Source organism: Syngnathus scovelli, chromosome 1 (assembly GCF_024217435.2).
Source record: "Syngnathus scovelli strain Florida chromosome 1, RoL_Ssco_1.2, whole genome shotgun sequence".
NCBI classification, from domain to species: domain Eukaryota; kingdom Metazoa; phylum Chordata; class Actinopteri; order Syngnathiformes; family Syngnathidae; genus Syngnathus; species Syngnathus scovelli.
The window spans coordinates 10,536,367-10,561,252 of record NC_090847.1 but is presented as its reverse complement, the minus strand read 5'-3'; the positions used below and the strand labels follow the sequence as shown (position 1 = coordinate 10,561,252).

The following is a 24,886-nucleotide window of genomic DNA, read 5'->3' as shown; positions in this document are numbered from 1 at the left end:
TACTCAAAATACTTCAAAGTTGATAACAACAACGACTTAGCAATTTAAAATCAACCAGTAAAGCCTGACAACGGCCTGCCTACAACCCCCTGCACCCATCACAGGGGTTTACCTGCCGCTTTAGTTGATAAGTTTAATTTAATTATACTTAATACTTACCTTAAATGATTAAAGGTCTACAACACTGAACATTGATAAGATGGTGCCAGACATAACTTACCTGATTTTAATTTATCATAATAACGGTAATATGAGTAGTTGACTGGTTTCTGGGAGCAAACGTAATTGCTGAAAATGAATGTTATGCATGTTTAAATTACTTTACATATATGTACTATATGTTTTGAGCAGTCCTATTCCACCCTATGGAAATAGGGTCTTTAGAGAAGCCCACCTGCTTTCTTCTTCTCATGAGGCTTCTCTCTGCTTTGGTTGCTGGGCAACAGCCACTCCTTGTTTACCTTGGTGTATTTTGCATAGGGGATTGTCATCAGAAAATATAACCCCCCCCCCCCCCACCGCCACACCCCCTGCCAGTTGCTCATTATTCAAGGGTTGCTTTACAAGACAACTGTTATTAATAAAGACATTTCACCAAGCAAGGGTTATGTGTTAATCAAACGTAATTATTGCCATCTGTTAAAAATTAACACGGGTGTCAATGTATGGTTACACAAGTCTGCAAGCGGGAACTTTATTATCCTTCATTGTCACCTGAACCCATAAAGCTCCGTACTTTATGAAACCTTTGGCAAATATTGACCCGCACCATCCTTGCACTTCTCCAAAGAGGTGGGACTGATTGAGCTGTGATCAGTGTTGAGTATTAGTCAGACAGAGGAAGAAAAAAAAAAAAACCAATGTTGTAAGGATGAGTTAACCGTCATGACTTGTTGACTTGTTCCTTCACAGTTTCAGCCCCATTCCACACCTCCCGCCGGTTTTCAAATACGCAACAAAGTGATGACACAGCACTTTAATACTTTGTAGGCGCAAAGATTAGCCAGCGCCACCCAATACCACACTGACCTATATCAAATGGTGTGAAATTAGATAAGCCAGACTGTCTCCATCAGTGCTGAAGAGGAGGGCTGATTTAATGCAATTAGCTGTGGAATAGTGGTTGGTGCTTTGAGGCTACCAAAAGTTTGGGAATTTATGTGGGGAGGGCATACCTTTTTGTTTTTTTACTAATTGCATAGAATTGTGTTTTGTACATCTTTTTTTTTTTTTAATTCCCGTAGAAAACAATAACTTGGATTGCGTTATTATTAGTCTTAGTAGATGTCCTTCTGTATAAATACTTGGGACTCTGGTGTACCTGCTCACCCTTCAAGCGTGAAATCAAACCACCAAGTAGATATCTAGCGTGTTTGAAGATGTGTATGTGAACGAGCTGTTCTGAATTACCGCATTGTGATGTTTCAGTTGGGCCAATTGACATGATGCCCCCGGAACACAAGCAGCTTTGAATTTTCTTGGATGTCAGATTGATGAGTGGCACACATAGTAGATGGTTCTTTCCTTTTAAGCTACATCATGTCTGATAACCTTTAAGAGGTGTCCAGGGTGTACCCGAAGCACTGTAGAAAATAGACGTATGAAACTAGATAGACCACAATTAAGCCCATAAAATGCTGATGATCTTGTTTACGAAACAGCCACCATGTCCTTAATCCGAAGCTTGACCACCAAGTGTCCGGGAGGCAGGAAAACAGGTTCACTTGGATCTCTGTTCTCCGCGAGGGCGTGCTGTGTTTGCTTCACATTGCAACGTGTCTCATTATGGGTGGACACATCAGCCAGCCCGCCTGTGTCCGGACCTGTTTGGTATGCGGCGGCAGCAGCCTGGTACCCGCTTCCCAGGCGTCACCTTCCCATTATGCCACCTGCAAAGACGGCAATGTTCATACTAGCCGCCGACATATGCATGCTGGTGTCGAGTTAACGATCAGGAATACAATTTGTTTTTGTTTTACTCGCATTCGATTTAGAGTTTGCTGCTGGTATGTTGATATGTGAACATAAAAATTGAAGGGAACTCCCTTTATCATTGGCAATGGAACTTTGATTGTTTGCCTTAATTTCTTGTCAGTTCACTCTGGACTTTCCGGTAGATTTCCACATTTGTTTGAATGTGTTGTGTATAAATAGAAGACAAGATGGCTTTCCGTGTCAGGTCATGAATCACATTGCTCTCACACACACACACATTCACACGCACGCACACATTCACACGCACGCACGCACATAAAATCAAGCCTAAACAACAGCACCTTGAGAATGAAGCGTCTCAAATATGCCCACAAGAACAAGATCAGCAGGCCGCAGACACACACGCACGCACACGCATAAAAGTGTTTAAATATATTGTAGCCATCTGATAATCATTAATTCATTTTGACACATTGATACAATAAATACAAATATTTGTGTGTCTTTGATGGCCCACTTTATGCATAAAGTGCCTAAAATTTCACAACCTGGTTGTCCTAGATATCTGACTCAAATGTTGGCTTGTTAGATTGAGAAATAAAAATGAGGAATGCATTGACATCAACAAAGCTTTAAGGTTCTTAACATATCTCAAAATGTATCTTCACGAGGAGCATTACCATTGAGAACTGGCACGGATTAAGGAGTTCAGAACCTTCAAGTATAGATATAATCCCATCATCAAGATATGGATTGTTACTTTTCCCATAGTCAATAAAGCAAATACCCAGCAATACAACAGCACTGAGTTTATAAATGATTATATGGCATATTGTTAGAAATGAGCTATTTTCAGTTTAGTAAAATGATCACAAATATTCAGTTCTTCTTTATCTTACAAGTGGCTCTTTTAAGGATATCAGTCAAATTTTCAGTCTTATTTTTGGATACTGGCTGCGTGACAAGGTATTTTCCTGACAAGATCCAGATGCTACCTCTCATCATATCCCAGTGTAACTCGTGTTTGAGGGCTTTTTCAGAAGAAGCTATCTGCAATTTAATTTCCTGTTCTTGTGACACACGGCCGCTTGCTACATTTACAGACGTGTTTGCTTCATACATTGTCAAACAATCTGTAACTATGTTTTCAATGCTTTAATTTTAGTTACCCATTTTAGTTATTCATATATTTTTTTCATTAAAATATGAAATTGTCAATGTAGTAAAGGCAGCTTTTCTATATTATCATATTAAATTCGGAGGCAGGTGCAGATGTGCTCGTCCCCTCACTCTGGCTTTGTGGATGTGTACGTTTGGTTATTTTTTTAATGGAATGCTAAATATATCACAGTTTTTCTCTTTAGAATTCTTTGTGGAAACGATACTACGCAAGGGGATAGTGATGTTTGCAAAGGAAGTGTGTGTGTGTGGGGGGGGGGGGGTGAGAAGTTTCCGCGACACAGAGAAATGTTGCTCAGAGTGCGGTTTAACAGACAGGAAGTAGCTGCTCTGCGATGGTTTTCCTGCCTGTGCCTAACTTGCAGGTCAGTGTGTGGGTTTTGCATATGCGATGTCTCTATACTGTCCATAGTATTTCTTTCACAAATTATCATACACACACACACACACACACACACACACACACACGCACGCACACACATTGTATACCGCACTCTCCATATTTATTAGCACTCCTGGTTAAAATGTGATTTTTTTTTTTTTTGGCAGAAGCATACTCTAATACTGAAAGTTATAGAAATGGTTCACTAGACACATAATCAAGCTCCTCCCATGGCCACTTCATTCCCCAGACCTCCACCCCATTGAAAACATGTGGAGTGAACTAAAGTGGAGAGTGCAGAGGAAAGGACCCAGGTGGCTGTATGATTTAGCGAGATTGTGCAAAGAGGAATGGTCTGTCTGGATTCTCCCATCTTGTGAAACATTACAGGAGATTACGTGCTGTTTTGTTTGCAAAAGTACAAAGTATTAAGTGGTTTTGAATTATTTCTTCAGGTGGGATTTTTTTTTCCTCACTGAATAAATGCATGATTTATTTATTTATTTATTTATTTATTTATTTATTTATTTACAAAGGTAAAACGTAAAAGCTAGAGTTCTTTGTCATGTCTCATATTTGAAACTTAATTTCTCAGTGTGCATACGACAGCGGTTTCACCTTTTTTTTTTAATTTATAAAAAGGCCACTTTGTCACTGCTCTTTAAGAGAAGCATGCATCCTTCTCCTTAAATCGCTCTCAGCCCGAATGGAAAAGTACAAGGTTCGCAGGAGATGAGATTAAATTCCACTCGTCTTTTTGGCTCTGGCACTGCGCAATAGCCTCGAATGCCCTCTGATGCGAGGCTCTGATGGGCCTGCTGCTGTTCATTAAATGCCATTAGGCTTTTGGAGGTGCAGTTTGCCATCAGCACAAACACATGGCCCTCTTCCATACTATTGCAATGTGCAGTTTGCATGGCGAGACGTCTTTATTTTTTATTTTTATTTATTTATTTATTTATTTTTTAAGTACGCCTTGTGCTACGTTAATACTGAACACGAAATATCGAATCGCCCCACGTGTGCGTTTGCTTGCCGGAGCGCTATATGGTGGTTGTTACTTCAAGCAAAAAAGAGGAGATGCTCCCCCTTGTCTGAGAGAAAAATAAAACAAGTTTGAATCTGAAGTGAATCTGATGGCCAGTGGTTGTGTTACTGCTAAATGTTATCTTGGTTTAGTCCACTCACCAAATAGGCCAAATTCCACACTCATTCTCCAAGCTTGATTCTTTTTGGCCCAGTCCCACAGATTGTAATAATATTGCTTTACATTGTTTTTATTTCAACATGTTGTTTTTGTCTGTTTTTGTGCTGCTGCTGCACGTTAAGTAGTAAGGTATGGCTAGTTGACTGTGTTGGAAAGCTCGGGGTGACTCGGGGTGACTACAATGGAATTTCTTTCCTCCATTGTTCTAGAACCTGGAGTCAAAAACCACCTGTACAGGACGTTGTGGGTGATGTAGTACATTCCCGAAACGGACTGCCTGCTGTGTGGCCGTTTGTTTGATTTGCACCGCCAGAAATGCTCACCTCGCGTTTGATCTGAACAGCTGTACAAAGCAGCTGTTAATCTTGTCCAAGATATTTCACCCGCTTCATTCATTAGGTAATATCATTTGGCTCAATAGACTTACTATGATCTACATTTAGGGAAACATCGTCACTGTTTTTATGTGTTTGTTAGATAACTGGTTCTTGTAAAATCTGTTTTTATGGAGTGGTGGGAGGAATGTAATTTAGATCCAGATGAATGCATCTATGTTTTCATTCATGAGCTGAGCCATTTTTTACCCAGGAGATCACCAGAATTTTCCCTGACGTTTGGTACTTGTTGCATAGTTTGGTGACAAATGAGTACAAGCTGCCAAAAAGAAAAGTAGCGGGAAGCTGCTGTCCAAAGACTGACTAACTCCATCCCGCGCTTACCCACACTGGCTATCGCCAAACTCCAGCAATGAGCGTCATATCATTGAGTCACTTCCTTGACAGGAACCGGGCAGATCCTGCAAAAACAGCGCCTGTGCTGACAATGTTCAATAACATAGTGGTGGACATTTTTTTTTCTTTTCATGGATATGGTTTTCTTTGTTGGCAGAGTGTCTGGGTGATGTACTGTATGACCGCCGCATGAGTCAGTCAATGCCTTTATCTTACACTGGTGAAAAATCACATAGTTGGCTTGAAGCAGACTGTGAGTATAATACCATAGTTTGGCCAAACAATAGAATTAGTCACAGTGTCAGATTGACAGCTAATGCAATGGGCAATGCCACACAATGCACAGAGTATTGCTGTTTCTGTTGGATGCCTAATTTTTGTTGTCGGTTTGTCGAAGAATTTCCCAGAACTCTCACGATGGTGCTGTGAAGCCTCCCATGCAAATAGTATTAGTGTAATAGGGACCATAGTGCATGACGTTTGGAGGTGCCACCCAACCAACCACTGTGTTAGCGATGTATAATAGTCAAAAATGCTTGATATGCTGTGACGACCTCTTAATGAACAATACTTGCCAGATATGTTGCAGTACTTCAAAGATGAACAATTATATACTTGTAGACTTTACATAGATCTGATCGGATCAGATAGTTTTACATGCAAAATCAGTGATGGGTTGTAATGTCCTTTGCTGATTCATCAATGCCATTGATCAGATCCACATAGTAAGACATTTCAGCAAACATACTCACTTTCAGTGGTCTCTGATGGTGTAGGGGTACTCTAATCTGATTTGTGTGCACGCAGCAGCTGGGATTTAGGCTTCAACATACACTTGCTTCTAAAACAAATATATTTTATTATATCGAAGACAGCAAATCATATGCTACCTTTAAGAGAAAGACGTAATACTGGCTTAGTCCTAATAGTGCATGATATGTTGCAATAACTCCAAGACGAATTTGCATTGGAATAGTCAAGTGCTGCAAGCTTTGCTTCTTTACCTCTGCTATGTGTTAAATCCTCTTCAGGCTACTTTCAATTCAGGACGCAGGTGTTCAGCCTCTGACGTGTTTGTGTGTGTGTGTGTGTGTGTGTGTGCGTGTGTGTGTGTGTGTGTGTGTGTGTGTGTGTGTGTGTGTGTGTGTGTGTGTAATTTAAACTCAGAATAATAGCCTTTTGTCTCATATCTTCATCACCCTCAGAATGATACGCCCCGAGAAAATCTAATACATATTTTTTGTAATCTGAGCTGCAAATTGCTGATAATTCAAGATTTGCTTGCCTGGGCCCTTATTTCTTGCATCCCACAATGTTTGCACTCATCACATGCGTACAGAGTGAGTCACTGCACAGTAATTCTGCTGGCTTCAACTACCTCCTTTCATGGTCAACAATGAGCTCAGCTGAGGAGAATAAAGCAAAAAAAAAAAAAGAGAGGGTGTGTATATGTATGTGTATGTGTGCATGTGTGTGTGTGTGTGTGTGTGTGTGTGTGTGTGTGTGTGTGAAGGGTTTTATGGGAATACTCCATTTGTCCATGTATCCTGCCTCTAATTGGTTGTTATTGCAACTGGCAACAACAGTTGCCATATATTCAGGGTGGAGCTGAACGCTATGTGCTGCATACTCTGCCATCACAGCTACCTAAAAGTCCTGGAAACAATCAATTCAACCCGAAGGAATAACAAACCTGCACACTTTGAAATCTAGATTAACATTAGCGTCAAACAGATTGGAACAATTTCCTCGGCGGCCCGGTGTTTGCGTCCGTTAAATCACTGCTCCGTTAAATTAAATTTGCTGGAGGCTATCAGTCCCGTGTGCATATCTGTTATGGGACGTTTACAATGCCAGCAGCTGACGAGATTTTGCTCTATTTATAGCGCCGCAACTGCTGATAATCTTGACTAAAGAACCTGTCAGTGGACAGTAATTATAAACAAGGCAAATGTAATGAATGTTATCCATGCTGTTGCAGTATAGTGAATACATTTGACTTTTGGGCTTTTGGAGATCTTAATCTAAAGACTTGACAAATTGACAATAACCAGTGTTGCGTGAAATGCAATGCTGTGGCAACATTTTAGCTAAGAATTGATTTTAGATTTTCATCATTTGAACTAATGAAAAAGAGAGCTACATATTACATACAAACATATAAACAATTTTGGCATTTACTGTGGACTACCACAAAAAGTGTATGAGAAAGGAGTTTACACAATCTGATAATACATAATACATACATAATAAGACTTGAATCCCTCAGTTTAGCGCAGAACAACAATAATGGTGAGAATCTCTTTTTGCAACGCTCTTACAGAATGAGGCAGTATATTGCACCAAATGACATTTATAGTGAAGCCAATAATAATAATAATAATTAATGATAACATGATTAATTAATTAATATATTGTTTAAATACATTTTATTAATAAAACAAAAACAAAAAAACAATATATTAACAAATCTTTTAATCTAGCATGACAAATCATGGACAAATCAAATCAAATAAAAAAACTATTAAAAACTGTTATGCAATTTATATGTATATATAATACTATATCGAAATTCAATTAAAAATAAATAGTAAAATGAAATAATACAACTTGAAAATAAAACTACTTTATATTGTTTATTATTAGGTTATTTGTAGCATCAGCTATAGTTGGTTGTTGTGTGAAACAGTCCATCCTCACACTAAATTTCATCCAAATAAGTTGTGTACGTTTGATGTAATCCTGCAAAAAATCAACACACACCCAAATACCCTGCCTGCTAACTTCACCGAATGAACAATCAATATATTAGATCAGCCATCTGTTCATTGATTAAGTAACTAAGCATTTGCCTGCTATTTGTTTTTTAGTGTCATTATTTGGAGCTTGTGTTCAACCGGGTCCACATTCCATATGACACACTTCTGTGTCATCTGGTTTTGTAATCGCGATTTTAAAACTCTCGGGTCCCATCACTCTATTTACTTTGTAAGCTATTATGCGTTGACTGTGCAACCCCTCCCTTTGTCTTCCTCCTCTTCTTCTTCATTGTCTCTTCATGATGCAGCAGTCTGGCTTATTCGTCGGGACAAGGCAGCTGTTGTCATGTGCGCGGGATAATGTGCAGCCTGCTTCTCGCTAATGGATGCCTCTCTCGGTGCTAGCACTATGGCAACTGGACCGTTTTTATCAGTGCTGGGATATACTAAGCAGGGCTGCTTGATGTTGGAAAAATATCACACATGCAATCGCAATGGCTTTTGAATAAAGCAATGTTGATATATAACATGTAACTCCATTTTTATTATCTAATCACATAATTATTTTCATGCTGCAAAATAAGCAAGCTTAGTGTATTATTAGCTAATTAATTTGAATTACCCCAGATAATGCTCAAATATTGGCTGGTGATGCACATTTAAGTTTGCGTCTGACTAATCAAATTTAGATAAAAGAATGCAATTGCGTGAGAAAATCAAAGAGCCCACATTGTTTAGATAATCGTGGTGATCAACATTAAATGCATGGAGGGTGTTGTTTTTCTTTTAAATGTCATACCGTGTAAACAGTTTTTGAACTTACCTCGTGTCTCGAACATTATGTGGGTGACATCAATGTTAATTTAAGATTTACATTTCATAAATAAATCACGACGTTTGAGTATATTACAAGCGACGAGACAAATATTCAATTTCAAGCTTCTGCCTGTTGCATGGCACAAGGCATCCAAGAGTGTACCTACTTTCACTTTCATACACACAATTAATGTGTGCTCTAATTACAAGCTGTGCAGAGAATATCTCCACGTCTTCTTCCAGCACAGTGCACTCTTTTAATGCAAATATGTTGGCAATTTTGAGTAAAAATTAAGCTGAATGTGTGTGAATAATATGTCCACAAATCTCTCCCCATATGCTTTTATCACTGCTACTTTTCTACACTGGCCACTCTGACCCATCCCCATTGACACTGAACTACTCTTGTCTGCATGCTGGTTGCCCATTTCCACCCCCGCTTGTGTGACTCCACCTTGGACTTGCAGCGTTCACAAAAGACAGTTCAAAGCAAATATTCTCCACCCTGCATCAGTGGGAAAAGCAAGACGTGTGTGTGAGTATGTGTCTGTGTTTGTGTGTGTGTGACCTCCAGTTCCACGAGTCTCTGGGAAAGATGTATGTGAGTGTGTGCGTGGCCATGGGCTCCATTAATTCTACAACCCACTCCTGTCCTTCGTGCAGAAGGCGTGCAGCCTGTGGGTATCAGCGTCTTTGGCACACTCATGCAAACAAACTCCTTAGCCCCCCCCTCATGGAAACATATTCTTATTTAACTCCCAACACCCCTCCCCCCGCTACCACCACCCAACCAATTACTCCAGTACCAGCCCGAGGGTATCCAGCGCAACATCACAAGGCTGATCTTTGACCTTGTTGTTTGTGTGTGACGAGACTTCACTCAGGCCTCATGCAGATCATGTGATGAAAACATGCCGCCCATGAGTGAGCTCCATCGTAAAGGGAGCGGTAATGATAACGAGGGGTTCTTTCAGGACAGTGTTTGCAGTTAAAAAAAAAAAAAGGAAGAAGCATTTTCATGCAGATGGTCATCTATTTTTGGTCTGAATTAACAGTCTATTGTCGTTTAAAAAAGTTGTCAACTTTTACCTACAAAGCTGCTTTTTTGGCATGAATTATTATTATCTTTTTATCAGTCACTTGTCATTTAAAACAAACTCCAGCCTCACTGACTGTCACCATAGCATCAGGATATCACGCTTACTTTGTGCCATTCGGGTCAGTCGATAAAGGCAATCCTGATTGAATTATAGTTCCATCAAATTCCAGCTGCAGGGTGGAACCACGTCTTTCTTTTTTTACTTTGTTTTTCGATAGCAAAGCATTTCTATCGCCAGCCTTGTGCCTTAATGTTTACACAGATTAGGTTGACATTTTATCCAGCTAATTTAAAATGGTTGTGGACTGTAGTGTATGGAGAACCAGAAATGCCAAAAATAAACAAATGAATAAATACAACATGAAATTATGAATGTCATTAATTTATCAAATCTTTCATTTATTAATCAAATAAATCAATGTGTTATAAATTAATTAAATTCCAAATGGTTATAGGGAACTATATAGATATAATTATTTCTCTATTTCATTTAAAATTTCAATTTAATTTTGGCACTTTTGGTCTTCCACAGCAGTGGGACACAGCTGTTTACTACTACTACTATTACCAGTGCACCTGTCAATTAAAGTGGATATCTTTTTGTCTCCATGAAGGCTGGACTTTAGTTAAAGCGCTTGCATTGGGCCTTTTTGAGTGTGCGAGAAGGTCAGAGGCAGGTCAAATTAGTCATAGACTAAAAAACTTTTGAATATAAATTACCACTGTGTGTTTTTATCAGAACGAATCCCCTCACCTTATAATGAGTGTGAGTGTGAAATCAATGTCGAAATTACAAACTGGAGATAATTGCCATGGTCTCATCCTGTCTTTTCTTCTGGTCTTCCAGGTATAGATGCATGAGGTGGATCTTGAGCGGGACCAGGGTGCTTCCGGTGGGGCCAGGCTGATCCTCTAAATTTCAGCTTTTAAAGAGAAAGTTAGACTAGGAAGCAATCTTGCATTGTGAAAGTCTGCTTCGGGCCTCTGTCGGGGGCACTGTCCGTGTGGAGAAAGAGCCAAAGTGGCCACCGTCATGACCACCGCAGTGCAGCCCAATGAACTGGTGTTTGAGTTTGCCAGTAACGGGATGGATGAAATCAACCAGGTATGTATCTTACAATTATTGATCAATTTTGAATTTCATTTGTGAAAAGGTTGATAAAAAGTATTAATCAGGTTGGTGTGGTTTGATGGTTCTGATTGCTGTAAAAAGCTTCTGAATGTTTGCTCAGTCAGACAAGATTACACAATGACCACAAAAATGATTTTTGGGTTGCATATGGGCCAAGGATCTTTTGTGTGTTACACGAGTCATGTTTAGCATTTTTCTGCCTTGGTGGCGTCTGTGGGTGCCACTGTGCATTCCTAGTTCTGTAGAAGCAGGGCTCTTCACTTGTCATGTGAGTGTCTGGTGAGCAGAAACTACACTATCACATAATAATGTTACATTAAGCCCAGATAGTGTTTTTTTTATTTTATTATTTTACACATGAATGGTCACAAAAACCTGATACATTCGCCTTATATTTTGTCTCAAACCACAGGATTTGGATATATTGTTACAGAATCAAAAATCATTATTTGACAAACACGTTCATGTTATTCTATTGAGTGCTATTTCTTAATTGCTTTTTGTGGTATCTGTGAATTAGAGTGTGCGAGAAAATCCAATGTCAAGTGGCATACATTTACAGCAATCAGTTTTTATTTTAGTTTGAGTATGTCTATCACACAGAGGCACAGACTCTGAGTCTGCACTTTTGAAGTGACCTGGAGGAGGCCCGTGTTTGCACTGACATGCTGCTTGTTGGTATATGTGAGACTTGTCCTGGCAGGGCAGGCAAAACAGCGTAGCCACTGGGAGGCTGTCAGAGCTTCTCGAGAAAAAGGCGGCGACATGGAAAATCTGACAAACCTGCAGTGGGGTTAGGGTGCGTGGGAGGGACAGCAGTGAGTCGGCAGGGTATCGTATGAATATGTTTGCGGCACAAAGGTTACTTGTGCGTGTAGTATGCATCCTTCCATGAGCCTGTGCACGTCGACGGTTGTCTGATTGTCGCCACGCCCACGCCTAGATCCAGTGGAGCAGGCTCCTGGGCGCTGCGGTGTGCTGTTGACTGCATCATGTGCGTGGATCCAGAATGACGGGTTGTCACTGGATCCCCAATGAGCATTTGTTCAGGCCCAACCTGACTGACCGGTTCCGAGTGGATGGTGCGATTCTTTCCAGAGATCTCGCATTGTTCCCCTGTCTTTGTTCCTGGCTGCACCCACCCTACTGAACAAACTTCATCCACCCCCTCAGCCCCCGTAATAACAGTCCTTCTACTTACTGTGCTGTATTTACCTTGACTATGACGAATGCATGGGGGAAATTGCATCCCTCAACAATTAGCGCTGTTGGTGGTCAATGGTCAAAAGTCAGTCTGACCTCATTTAAAATGGCACGAGCATACAGTATAGTATGGTTGAAGATGTGCCATACTACGTCTGCTATTATTATTATTATTATTATTATTATTATTATTATTATTGCTACAATTTTCCAATAATATTTTGCATTAGTTTTTAATTTTGATGCAAGGAGGTTTCATGTAAAGCAATATCCAACACTTGAAAACAAATAAAGACAAATTATATACAGTCCACGGGCCTGTATCACACAGAGAGAGCTGTTTCTAATATTTGAACCCCTCCTACTGTAGATTCATAAGGTTCCCAAAATAGGCAGCTGTCAATGTACGCTAGGGATTTGACTTCATGCAAAATATTAATGATCAAATGTCCCAATGGGCATTATCATTGTGTAGGTGAAATATTGAACACAGCGCTTGTATTGCATCTCATGAGATGGTGCCGACAGTGGTTTTGTATGTAAGGTTTTCTCATACTAAAATGGGGAAATTCATACGAGGAGAACGTAGTAATGGCATATCTACAAACAGGAAATAACCGTTCAACTTTAGACATGACGATATGAGATATTCATGGTGTATTAGTGTGCTTCATAATTGGTGGAAATTGACCAGTTTCACCCATTTGATCCAAAAATGATTTGATTACAGTACTATAAATCATCTATTTATTTTTTATCGATTCCAATGACATTATGTTTAGTGAAAGGCTGAACAACTAAAAGCTCTTTCACTTGCACCACAGATCATTATTATTTCAGCCCTTTTTCTGGCATTTTTGTTTGGTGATGTGCCATAAGATTTTTTCAATGTAAAATATGCACCTTAGTTCAATAAATGTTGGGAAACAATGAGCTAGTGTACCATCGCAATATCTGCAGCGACAACAAGGCTATGTCAGCAAAGTGTGCTGCTACATTAGTCGGGTGTAAGTAGGAGTTGCTGTTTGGGGGGGTTGAATCGACCAGTAGTCAAAATGTCTGCGCGCACACACTTAGACACACACTTGACTTTTCAAGGACACTGACAGGCACGCTTGTTTTCTGCGCCGTGTTGCTACATCCGATAGTATCAGATGGGGATTAATGGGAAACATTGCTACTGATATTTTTTGTAGTCAAAGCTATCATTCTGCTGTGCACATGACACAATGTGTTTTTGTTGTCGCTCATCTCGCTGCAAAATTCACAAACGTGGCCCGTGTGTGAACTTGGAGCGTCAGCCGGCTAACAATGGCGACAAATAACGACTTGCTCTGTTAGCAGGCCTGGTTAAACTGTAGCCAAAATCGGCGAATCAGCCCAGCCCTCCCCCGTAAGGCCTGAACACCTGGTATGCCCCAGAGGTTCACACCAACAATGGCTACTTGTCTAACAGCACAGATAAGCCTTTATTCCTCTTCCTTCTCCTGCACCCTTGCCATCCTTTATCACTTTTAATGACGTGCGGGGCTGTTAGCATAATTTCCCAATTTACGTGCTGCATGTCTGCAAAGATACGAGTAAATATCTGCATTATGCACTCATGTATAGACAAATCATTATATCGGTATGAGAAGGAAATGTTTTATGATTTTTAGATTTGACTGAAAGCCTTTAATACTCAGATGCTTGTTTGTGACGTTTAAAAAAAAATCAATAAAACATCCTGAATTGTTTCATTGAATGACCAGTGATGATGATGATGACCTGAGGTGAGGGAGTTTTTCAACTGTGGCGCCACAGACAGGGTAATCTTGGTGTGTACTATGCTGCTATCTGGTGGAGTCATGATGTAACTGCATTGCCTAAAAACACCCCCAACTAGCCAACATCAATCTATTTATTCATTTTTGTTCTATTTGTTTTTATTTTCACTTTTATTTAGTGTAAACTGTGGAGGTTTAGGTCCTTTATACACAACACCTTGAGGTAAAAATGAAAACCCCCACAGTCGTTGGCCAATTCATTGGGTACATAAAACTAAAAAATAAGAACTGTATGAAAAAATATCTTTCAATATTAAACGTGTTGTCACTCATTTATTTCAAGCATTATTTTGTTTCAATTTTTGTTGTTACTTCTCTAAAATAATTTGTTCTTAAATATGATTATTCACAAAGTAGCAGTATAAGGTAACCAAAACATTAGAAACACTTTGCTTGTATGATACAGTATGACATTGATCACAGGATATGTAATAATTCTCTGTGTGTTTAAAAAAAACAAATCTGCATTACTATTTGTTTAATGGTAGGGTTTGATATTTTGGCGGGTGAGTAAATATAGAACCAACATTAGCGTTTCAATAAATTCAACCATGATATTTTAAGTGGAGTGCAAATAACAGCATTTTACATTGAGGCAACCAACACTAAAACGTAAACGTAAAAGATTCCCCACAGGAAGGTTTTCCAAAGCACATTTTGTGTAAAATTCCCAATTATAGCATCCACAGTGAGTGGTTTTATTTGATTTCCCAGCCAAGTAGTCATTCTGTGGGTGAAGTAGGCTCACTTTTGCTGCCAGTCTTGTTCTTCGGTTGGCTCCCCGCGGACTACTGCGGTGCCTTTGAAATGAGCTTTTCTGCTCCGTTGCTACACATTAGCCCAAATTGCACATGGTGCTAGCCTGCTTTTATACGGTTGTAAAAATAACAGCCAGCAAATCAGGCTGTGATATTAATCTACCAGGGTATTTTATGTACCTTTTACGATGTACACTGGATGGAGCCAACGCTCTGCCTCCCAGTCATGTGTGTGGGTGTGTTTGTGTGCATCTGTCACAGCTGGATGACCCGTCTGTGTTCCCCGCCGTGATCGTGGAGCAGGTGCCCGCCACAGATCTGCTGCAGGTGTACTCGGGCCTCGAGTCAGACGAAGTGACCAACGGCATCATGATGGACAACGCCATGCACGTGGCCGAGGTGCCCTCCATCCTGGTGGGAGGCGTGGACCTCTCAGGTTGGAATACTTGACATCTAGAGAGCTAGAAGAGTCCATCCGTCCATTTTCTAGAAATAAAGTTAAGGTACTTAGTATAGTAGGGGCGCATGTACCAAATCGTTTCTTGATTTGATACATTTCTCAAAATGGGTGTAATAACATTCAAGAACGGTTTGATTTTGAAGTGGAATGATACGATTCGGTGTGATTCATACGAATGAACCTGCGACTGTGGCGTTTCCTTCAAAGACAACGATTTGATACGTATCTCCATATGCCGGCATTTTAAAGTGGAATGATTCAGTTTGGTTTCCACGCACTTGCGTCTTTTAAATCCAAACCGATTTTGATGATATTGTGAATGTTCATTTGAGTCAAATATAGTGATGAGATTTTTGCCCGAGTCACTTAGAGTAATGGTACTTTTACACAGCGGTGTCCTTGAACAAGTGCCCGTGTCGAGCTGGGCCAATAATGAACAAGAAAGTGCTGAGGCTGTACGTTTTCGAGCCAATTTGAAATCTTATGATCGACCACTTCAAAGGCAGCTCTGAAGTTGACTTATGATTGACGTGTCGAAATCCATAGCAAGTTCAAGTTCATGAGATATCTTTGAATGGAGACAGAAACAAATGGATTGCGAGAGGCCATGTGATCATTTGGCTGTTGTGCTCTAATTTCTTCAAGAACATTCAAGATGAAAGATCCCTTAGCCCTTGCTGATGTCACAACCACAAATCAGCTGGCCCGCCCCTAACAGCCAACATTCGAGTAACTCATGGGAGGAATACTTTGGCAATATTTCAAGGTGTACAATTTTTGAGGGAAGTGCTTGACAATTTCACCTCTCCATCACCCTGCTTTGATGATAGTCACAAGTATACGTGCATGACAGTCACAAGTATACGTGCACGACAGCAGTCACATCTGGCATGGAGTGGCTCCATTGGTAACACTCGAAAGTCATTTTGGCTGTTAGGGGGCGGGCCTGATGCTTGACAATTGTGACATCATCAAAGGCGAAAGATCAGGGACATTTCATCTTGAATGTTGCTTAAAGTTAGTGAGTGGCATGCATGTGCGTGAGTTCTAGATGATAGCATTTCTTGTATGAGTGTCTGTAGTGCCACGATAAATGAAGCAACCAAATTGCATCGGTGACTATGTCACCCTTAACCACAAACAAGAGCATAGCAGCATTGAGTGGTGTGCGGCACCCGTCACTTGGCAAGACGCTTTTGATGTGACTCCTCTTTCGTGGAACACTATGTTCGGTAACGTAATTTTTTTTTTATGGTTCATGTACGGGGAAGTGGATGCTGTCATCTTTCTGTCTTTCTGACTGTCCATGCTGATTGTTTACTTTTCAAATTTAGCTGGAGCAAACGCCTCTGGTGAGAGGAGACTTTGAATCTCTTTTCTTTCATCAATAACCGCTTCAAATAACAAGTCATATGGAGGGATAGTGATTTGTGTTTCTATTATTGCCAATGTTCTATGTGATATTTTAGGTTGTATTGTTGTTTTATGTTTTTGTAAAACGCTTTTGCAGCGAAAGCCGTTGTGAGAGCGCAATGCAAACAAGGATGTAAAATTAATTGAATTTGAAAAGCAAAAATATAAACAACTATAATGAAAACAAATCCAAAACTATTATAACCGTGGCTGGCGCTCATTGCAAGTGAATTTGTGTGAGAGGCGGGGTGCAATCTGGACCAGCTGTCGCCTCTTGACAACATTGAAGGAGCTAATGTGTCTGGCCTTTCTTTTCTTTCTTTTTTAGAAACTGTCTCGGGTACAGAAGACAGTATGGAGACAAATGAGGCGGCTGCGGCTCTGCTCAACATGGAGTCACCAAACAACATATTGGACGAGAAGCGCATGTGTAAGACGACTGTTGCAAATTTGGCTGTTTCTAGAATATTAATCTGACTTTTTCACAAGGGTATGTTGTTATTTTCATCCCGTGTTCATTTCATTCAGTGTTTATTTGGGTCTTGGGTGAGCTGGAGCCATTCACCGAGCAGATATAGACTAACAATCCATGCCACTCATATTCCCATTTATGGACAATTGACACTCAATTTAGCAGGAAGCTAGAATGCTTGGAAACAAAAAACATAAAAATGGGATATACATGCAAACGTCACAGAGCTTCAAACCACAAGCCTCTCGACCTAATAAGTACTCGTCCTACCGTGCTGGCTGTTGTTAACACAATCAAAAGCCAATATAGAGTGGAGCCTCTCAGCTTGAATGCCTTAATTTAAATTTTGAAAATAAATTTCCTTTGAAAATGTATTCAAGCAAAATTAAGCCACGTTTTTAACAATTTTGTGGCTTCTCTGTTTTTTTATTTATTTTTGGCCTTTTCTGCTGCGGTGTAGTTCACAACTACGGTACTCTGCTCGAGGCGGACCTGACGTACGCGCCCTTAAGGCCCGACCACATGGAGAACGCCGCCCTTGACATGTCGCCGGATGATGACACCTCATCCATGGACGAGATCCCCCAAAAATGTCCTTTGAAGCCACAGAGAAAAAACAAAGGTGAGCTTGTTGACATGTTGTATGCTGCCTTTTTTTAATTAATTTTTTTAACACATTGCTCTCTTCAATTTGTCCCAGTGAGAAAGCCCCGGGCAGTGCGCTCATGCTCCCCCATCTCCACCCCAAACCTGCCACTGAGGAAGAAGAGCAAAGAGGGCAAAGGTAAGCCTCAATAACAAGTGTGCCTCCCTTATAACGAGCCAATCAAAGCCAAGTTCTCTCCCCCTCTGGTGGAGCGCGCTCTGTGTCACCCTGTGTGCAAACAGCCAGGGTGTGAATGATGGTTTTCGCAGGGCCTGCAGGGCCTGCAGGGACGCACTTGCAGGCACATTGATGTTCCACTGTCAGAGACTGCTGTGAACCAACCGCACAGGGTGACACGTTTTAATCTCGCCCATATACTACATCACCCTGTCACATCGGCTGGGATTTAGGTGACAACTGGGAGCGTTACTGTTTTTAACCACCTCTTGTTAAAACATATTGCACATTAGACTAATCGACTTGCTGCCTTTTTGTTCTCTGGTCCATCCCAAGACACACGCATGCACTCAATACAAGGTCGAACAAGATCCTCTCTAGGATGATGTCATTCCCTAATTGGTTGAGATTTACTAGGAAATAATGGGCATTTTATGATAAAATCTGCATTTACACTCGTACAGGCATTTTGAAGTTAATTCTTACATTTAAAACTAATTAAATGCAAATATAAACATCTGTTAACTCGTGTTAATGTTAATAATAGCCTCATCAAAACAGTAACCTTAACCTTGTCACGGAGAACAAGTAATTTACTTGTCATTCAAGTGTAAAGAAATTAAAGGCACAAAAGGCGATTTTTTTTTTTTTTTTACTAACAAACTCAGTTTGTATTTTTTTTTATCAGGAAAATGAAGTGAGTGGTTTCTCATTTAATCCTGCATTCAAAAAAAAAATACCCACTTATCGATCAGACTTCGATACTATCCCAGTTAAGTATAGGCAAAAAAAAAAACAATAAAAAATAAAAATAACGTTTAAATGCTTTCGCCTTAGTTGAATACAAATTTCCTGGTTTGAGGTGGGACACGTCTGACTTCAAAGCTGTCATAGAATCAACCTTAATGCTTTAATGACTAGTTGCTTACTTCACATAGCTTCCTTTGTATATCCTTTTTCTTTCATTCCCTTAATGCTTTTGAAGACCAGTGACAATACAATGCTCTCAAGTGTAACATTGTAACATATTACAATGTGATCTGTATAATAGAAGTGCACTCCATGGATGTCATGTGTGTTTGAATATATGTAGAATAAAAAAACTGCGGATGCAAATTTGTTTCCCCATTCTCATTTGCAGGCAACACCATCTACCTGTGGGAATTTCTCCTGGCTTTACTGCAAGACAAGAACACATGTCCCAAATATATCAAATGGACACAGCGGGAGAAAGGCATCTTCAAATTGGTTGACTCCAAGGCAGTCTCCAAGCTTTGGGGCAAGCATAAGAACAAGCCCGACATGAACTACGAAACCATGGGACGAGCACTCAGGTACAAAAGGAAAGGGCTTGTCGTTGTTGGAGAAATGTATTTGCGCAGAACATTTGACACCACTGACAGTGGAAATGTGGCAGAAAGTGGCAGAAAAAAGCATTGAGAAAGCATTAAGGCAGATTGATAAGTATATTACATCTTGCCTATTAATCACCATTCAGGTTTTTTTTTATTTTAATGAGAACTGATTCAAGATGCTAGCAAACCTTGCTGAGTTAATTAGGGTTTGACTCATGTACGATTTCTAATAAGAAAAGCTAATACGCTAACAATTCACAAGTTCGCTTACAGGCACACAACCTGTGTGAAAAAAGCATATTATGATATCTTGAAATATAAATCTTCAGGTAATATTTCTATGATTTCCAATCAAATGTTACACTCATTAACTGCAGGTACTACTACCAGCGAGGCATATTGGCTAAGGTGGAAGGTCAGCGTCTGGTCTACCAGTTCAAGGAGATGCCAGCTGACCTGGTGGTGATCGAGGACGACGACGCAGGGTCTGACGGTCACGAATACAGCGCCCAGAGGGCCGCCAATGGGAGGTCTGTGGCACGGGGGGGCTCCAGAGGGAGGGCTCACCAGCAGGTCAAGCAGATGAAGAAAGAGCCCGTCGAGCAATGTCTGCAGCAGGAAGCGCAGGGAGGACAAGCTGAACAACTCCTGCATATACTGCAAGCTAACCAGGGGGCGGACATGGCGCAGGCTATGAGGTACACATGCACTCTTGGTAGACACAAGGCACTTACTGGTATTTCGATACTCTATTATATTATCTGTACATTTTGGCCATCATTTCAAAAGTGTTTGGATACAAACACAAAACTCCAAAAGAACATCATATTGTAACTACTGTGAAGCCTGGGAGCTGTTTTTCTTCAGCTGGAACTCGGGCCTTAGACAAGGTGCACAGAACTATGAACAATTCAAAATGCATAAAGCCTTCAGGCTTTTACTGGAAAGCAGAACAAAATATAAGATACCAGAAAAACTGAACTTTATTTGGAATAATCGTAGGATGGTGCTGACTTCTGTTGAAAAAGTGTGAATGTGATGCAATTCTGAGCATCGTCACATCTCAGTTGTAAGAGGGTCCACGTTACCTCGTTTTTTACCACGTTTTTTTTTTTACCCTTTTGGGAAAAAATGTCATTTGTTATACAGCTTGCTGACCACATTATTGGTGAAGAAAAAATTGGCTTGGCTCAGTACAAAATTTGGCATTTGAACAATGGTGTGTAGACTTATATTACTAATTGTATAAGCAATTCAGAAGTTGATTTTCCATCATTTCTTATGACTGTTCTCCATTCGAGTCCCCTTTTGTTTTCTTTCCAGGGCCATGAATGCTACTGCTTCACTTCCGGTTGTCTTGACATCTTCAAGTTCTCTTCAGTCTCTGCCCCTCACCACTGTCCTCTCCAACGGGGACCCCACTCACTGCTCCCCTCCTCGTGTCCTCCTCCAGTCCATGCCCCCCACCAGCACCTCAGCCAGCGATGTGCTGACCATCCAGGCGGCCAACGGCCTGCAGGAGGGCCTCCCCCAGCAGCTGCTCGTCACCAACCTCGGCACGTCCGCCATCTCGTCGGCCTCCACCACGTGCCCGGGTACCATTTCCTCCGCCTCGAGCCTCCCCCGCCTGCTCACCATCAACACCACCTGCGGGCAGACCATGGTGGCACAGCAACCTGGCACCGTCATCGCCACTGTGCTGAAATCGGGCGATTTGTGCGGGCTGCAAGTGAAAGAGGAGATGCTGGACTCCAGCTATTTCCAGTCCATGGTCAACGGCGATCCTTCCTTGGCCAGCACCTTTGCCAAGGAGCACATGGACACCAGCGAGGCGGAGCTGCAGTACCGAACTGTGATCATCGACACCAGCCACGCTCATGGCCAGGAGCTTGCCGGCGAGACGGGATTCAGTGGACTCTCTTGCCAGAGCAGCAGCCCTTGCGAAGGCCTCACCCCCGTGGAGGAGCTGGAGGTGCGAGGGGAGATGTCTCTGCAGTCCCAACAGGCCATCAAAGGCCTGCAGGAGCTGCCCCTCTCCATGCAGATGCCCACAAACTTTATCCAGATAAAGACGGAGCCTGCGGAGGCCTGACTTGCTTCTGTTTCTTCTTCTCAACTACAAAGCAGCCCTAATACCATTTGGAACATGATGGTGGTTGTTTTTGTTTTCTTCCACATTGCTGCAATCTGATCCAGGATCAGCTGTTGCTCCTCCAGGCTGCTCAGTTCTGCCTTGAGATCGAATCGTTTACGCACTTTTCTGTGATCATGTGCCTAAAGAAATGTATCAAGGGAGAGTCTCATTTTTTAAAGATGTCACATTTCAGTTTTTGGACATGCGAAGATAGTCACGCACCAACCTCCTTGCTTAAGGAGAACAGCCATTGGATGATGACACAGGGAAGCTTGTCTGCCAATTGTGCCAGTTATTCTGTTATTGTCTTAAATCTCAGTGGACATGCAAATGGTGAAAAAAAAAAAAAAGAGGCTTGGCTCAGTACAAACCAAAACATGGGGGACTGAAAACAAAACGGAGCAAGGAAATTGGACTTTCTGGCTGAGGGAACGCCAGCAACCAATGAGCATCATTCCAGACCCTCAAATGCAAAGAGGACCCTGATGACTGCTTTTGGGACATAGTACTACTTTATTTTCTTAGAAGCAAAAGCAAAAGGCAAAGTCCTCTCTAGTAGACTACTTCAAGCTTCCAAACTGGAAAGGGCATTTAGAAGAAAATAAGTCTTGGCCCGGATTGGAGGCAAAGACAGAATTTTTTATATCAGCTGGTGATTTTGAGGCTGAAATCCTGTTGATATGAGACAGAATACGCATGGATCTCTCTCTGTATAGACAAATGATAATACACTTGAGATTCACTATTATGGCCACGGCAAATTTTATTTATTTTGTGAATTTCTAAATTCTGTATAAAAAAGGCGCATTTGTACTCTATTTACATGAGGGAAAATACAAAGAATATATACATGTTTAGTACGAGGAAAACCAAACTTTTTTTTTTCATAAATATATAAACAGCTTTTCTCTTACCCTTGTTTCCATTCCCCTTACATGTTGTTGTTCATATCCTGCTGTGTGTGTCCGCTTCTGTTTAGCAAGGATATTGTAGTTGTCATGCATTAAAAGCATTCAAGAGTCAGTATCAAAAGAAGCAATCAGTATGGGGATATAAAAGTCATATATCATCTCTCTTTTGAACCAGTGCTATTTTGTTCATTTTCACATGTCCTCTCGGTTCCTGCTAACATGTGAATCCAGTGTGTGCATTCTCCATGCCGACAACACCCGAGGCCAGATTTATGATTGGACCCCATCGGCCATAGTGCCGTGTCTAAACAGGCCAAACTTTCTCTACAATGGGTGGAGGCACAGAGGGGTCATGCAGATACACTGACCTTGATTCACAGAGCAGGAGTTATATAAACTCCTAGTCTTAGTTTGTTTGGTTCTGTAAGGACAAGCTGAATGTATACATACTGTTCAAATATATGCAAGATAATGACAATCAATAATTACACTGGAGACATTTTATTATCCAAATCTTGTTTATGCTGCTGCTTTATTTGCTCCATATACTTAGCCTTTATGTAGAGCAACCTTGCCTTAAAGCACTGTTGTTTCTTGACCGTTAACTGTCAGTGGCCTTCTTAATGCCGAGTACACTTATAAAGCTTCTTCCTTGTTTTGTGACACAACAGATGTCCAGAAATCACACAGCAGCCCAAAAAAAGGAAAAAAAAACAAAACATGCAGAAACATTAAACTTGGAGACAAAATCAGTTCGCGAGGGCTCACAGTGTCAAGTCATTTTCCTCTGGTGTCTCATTCTGAGAAGGATAAATTAGTGGTACAATACAAGAACCACGAAGGACGCAGTTTCATTGCTAACCAGTATTGCAAGGTTGGTTTTGTACAGTAAAAATGGTTATTGTTAGCAAAGACACTCTGCCCCTCATGCTGGGAAAAAATCAACATTTTAGAAAGCATGTTTGAATGAGAAAAGGTCTGCGGTACAAAGGATATGGGGGCCCTTTCGCTCACACTGGGTTTTTTTTTCTTCTAAGATCTATGGCTGCGGGTGGATGAATATATTAGCATGTTAGCAATTGACACACTCACAGCTGCAGACATCCAAGTCTGTCACCACCACCACCACACCGCAGCAGAATGACTTGGATGGATTTTCCAAGAGCATGTGCGTGTCTTTCTGCTGCATGGATTGTGGCTGTGCGTGGGTGCTGGCTGAGGAAGCTGTCTGCAGTTGGGGCTTGCCTACTTGCATCCTCACCCTCGTTCTGCACTGTTCTTGTTGGAGAACAAGAGGGGGGGAATCAACCCCTTCGTCAACAAACAAGCCTCCATTTAATCACAACTGCCAGACAGTGAACTCGTTATGGCAGACTTAAATGATAAAAGGCAACTAACACTATTCTGTTGCTTAATGAGTCAGAAAGTCAAAAGATGGCACGAGCCTTGATGGGGGGGGGGGGGGGGGGGGGGGGGGGCTATTTCGGTGTTGCCTACGGCCACTGACACAGCTGTAGTGTTTACTGCTGTGCACCTCCCTGTGGGAGAGCTTGAAGGATGATGGCTGACACAATGGCGCCTCCAGCGCGTGGTGAGAAGCGGTGCAGGGACTAGATGCTCTAAATGCAACATGGCAGAATGTGCCATTTGTGCACAAAACATCCTGCAACAAAGGCAATGGTGGGAAGAAATAAAACAACTATGGACTTTGGCATTATAGTACGCTATTCAGCTAAGAATATTGTGTCGGTCTAGCTAAAACCAAACCAAACAAAAACCAAACACCCTACTAACTTTAGAATGATACATTTGTAAAGCATATTTTTTGCATCTCCTAATTTTATAATATATATCTAAAAACTCCAATGATTTTTATTTAAATAAAGACAATAACAAAACTCTGAACACAAAGTCAGAAATAGTTTGAAATACTTAAGTGACTATGGTTTCAAACTGAAAGCATATGAAAAGCATGCAATAAAAACTTGTAATTATTGTTTTTTTTAATCCACACCTGAAACACGAAGAAAAGAGATCCCATAACTTTTAGATAAATTAGTGCAATATATTTGGGGGTTTTGATTAAAATAAAAAAAATGTACATAGAAAAACATAAGACTTGAAACTAAACACAAACAGAAAATAATGGCAAACATTTGTGACCAATATATTTTTGCTGTCGAATGAAATGTGTTCAACAGAAAAAATAAAGAAGAAGCAATTTTGCAATAAAGTTGAGATTTTTTTTCATTTTATGCTACATACTTTAATTTGCTGTAGGAAGGGAATTT

General features: G+C 40.8%; 1 protein-coding gene across 3 annotated transcripts in view; it reads left to right on the top strand.

The window, feature by feature from the left end:
• elf1 (E74-like ETS transcription factor 1) overlaps window positions 1-23,347 on the top strand; it is a 40,651-nt gene extending 17,304 nt beyond the window's left edge. For 2 of the 3 annotated variants that reach the window (XM_049749437.2, XM_049749355.2), the window contains exons 2-9: window positions 10,956-11,213; window positions 15,289-15,463; window positions 17,229-17,330; window positions 17,833-17,994; window positions 18,073-18,156; window positions 19,337-19,529; window positions 19,928-20,248; window positions 20,874-23,347. In XM_049749437.2, the coding sequence (XP_049605394.1) occupies window positions 11,142-11,213; window positions 15,289-15,463; window positions 17,229-17,330; window positions 17,833-17,994; window positions 18,073-18,156; window positions 19,337-19,529; window positions 19,928-20,248; window positions 20,874-21,642 (1,878 nt within the window). In that variant the 5' untranslated portion in view covers window positions 10,956-11,141 and the 3' untranslated portion in view covers window positions 21,643-23,347. Of the gene's footprint in view, window positions 1-10,955; window positions 11,214-15,288; window positions 15,464-15,534; window positions 16,720-17,228; window positions 17,331-17,832; window positions 17,995-18,072; window positions 18,157-19,336; window positions 19,530-19,927; window positions 20,249-20,873 lie in introns of those variants that run through there. The other variant, XM_049749518.2, reaches the window with a different exon arrangement.
• The last annotated feature ends 1,539 nt before the right edge of the window (window positions 23,348-24,886 follow it).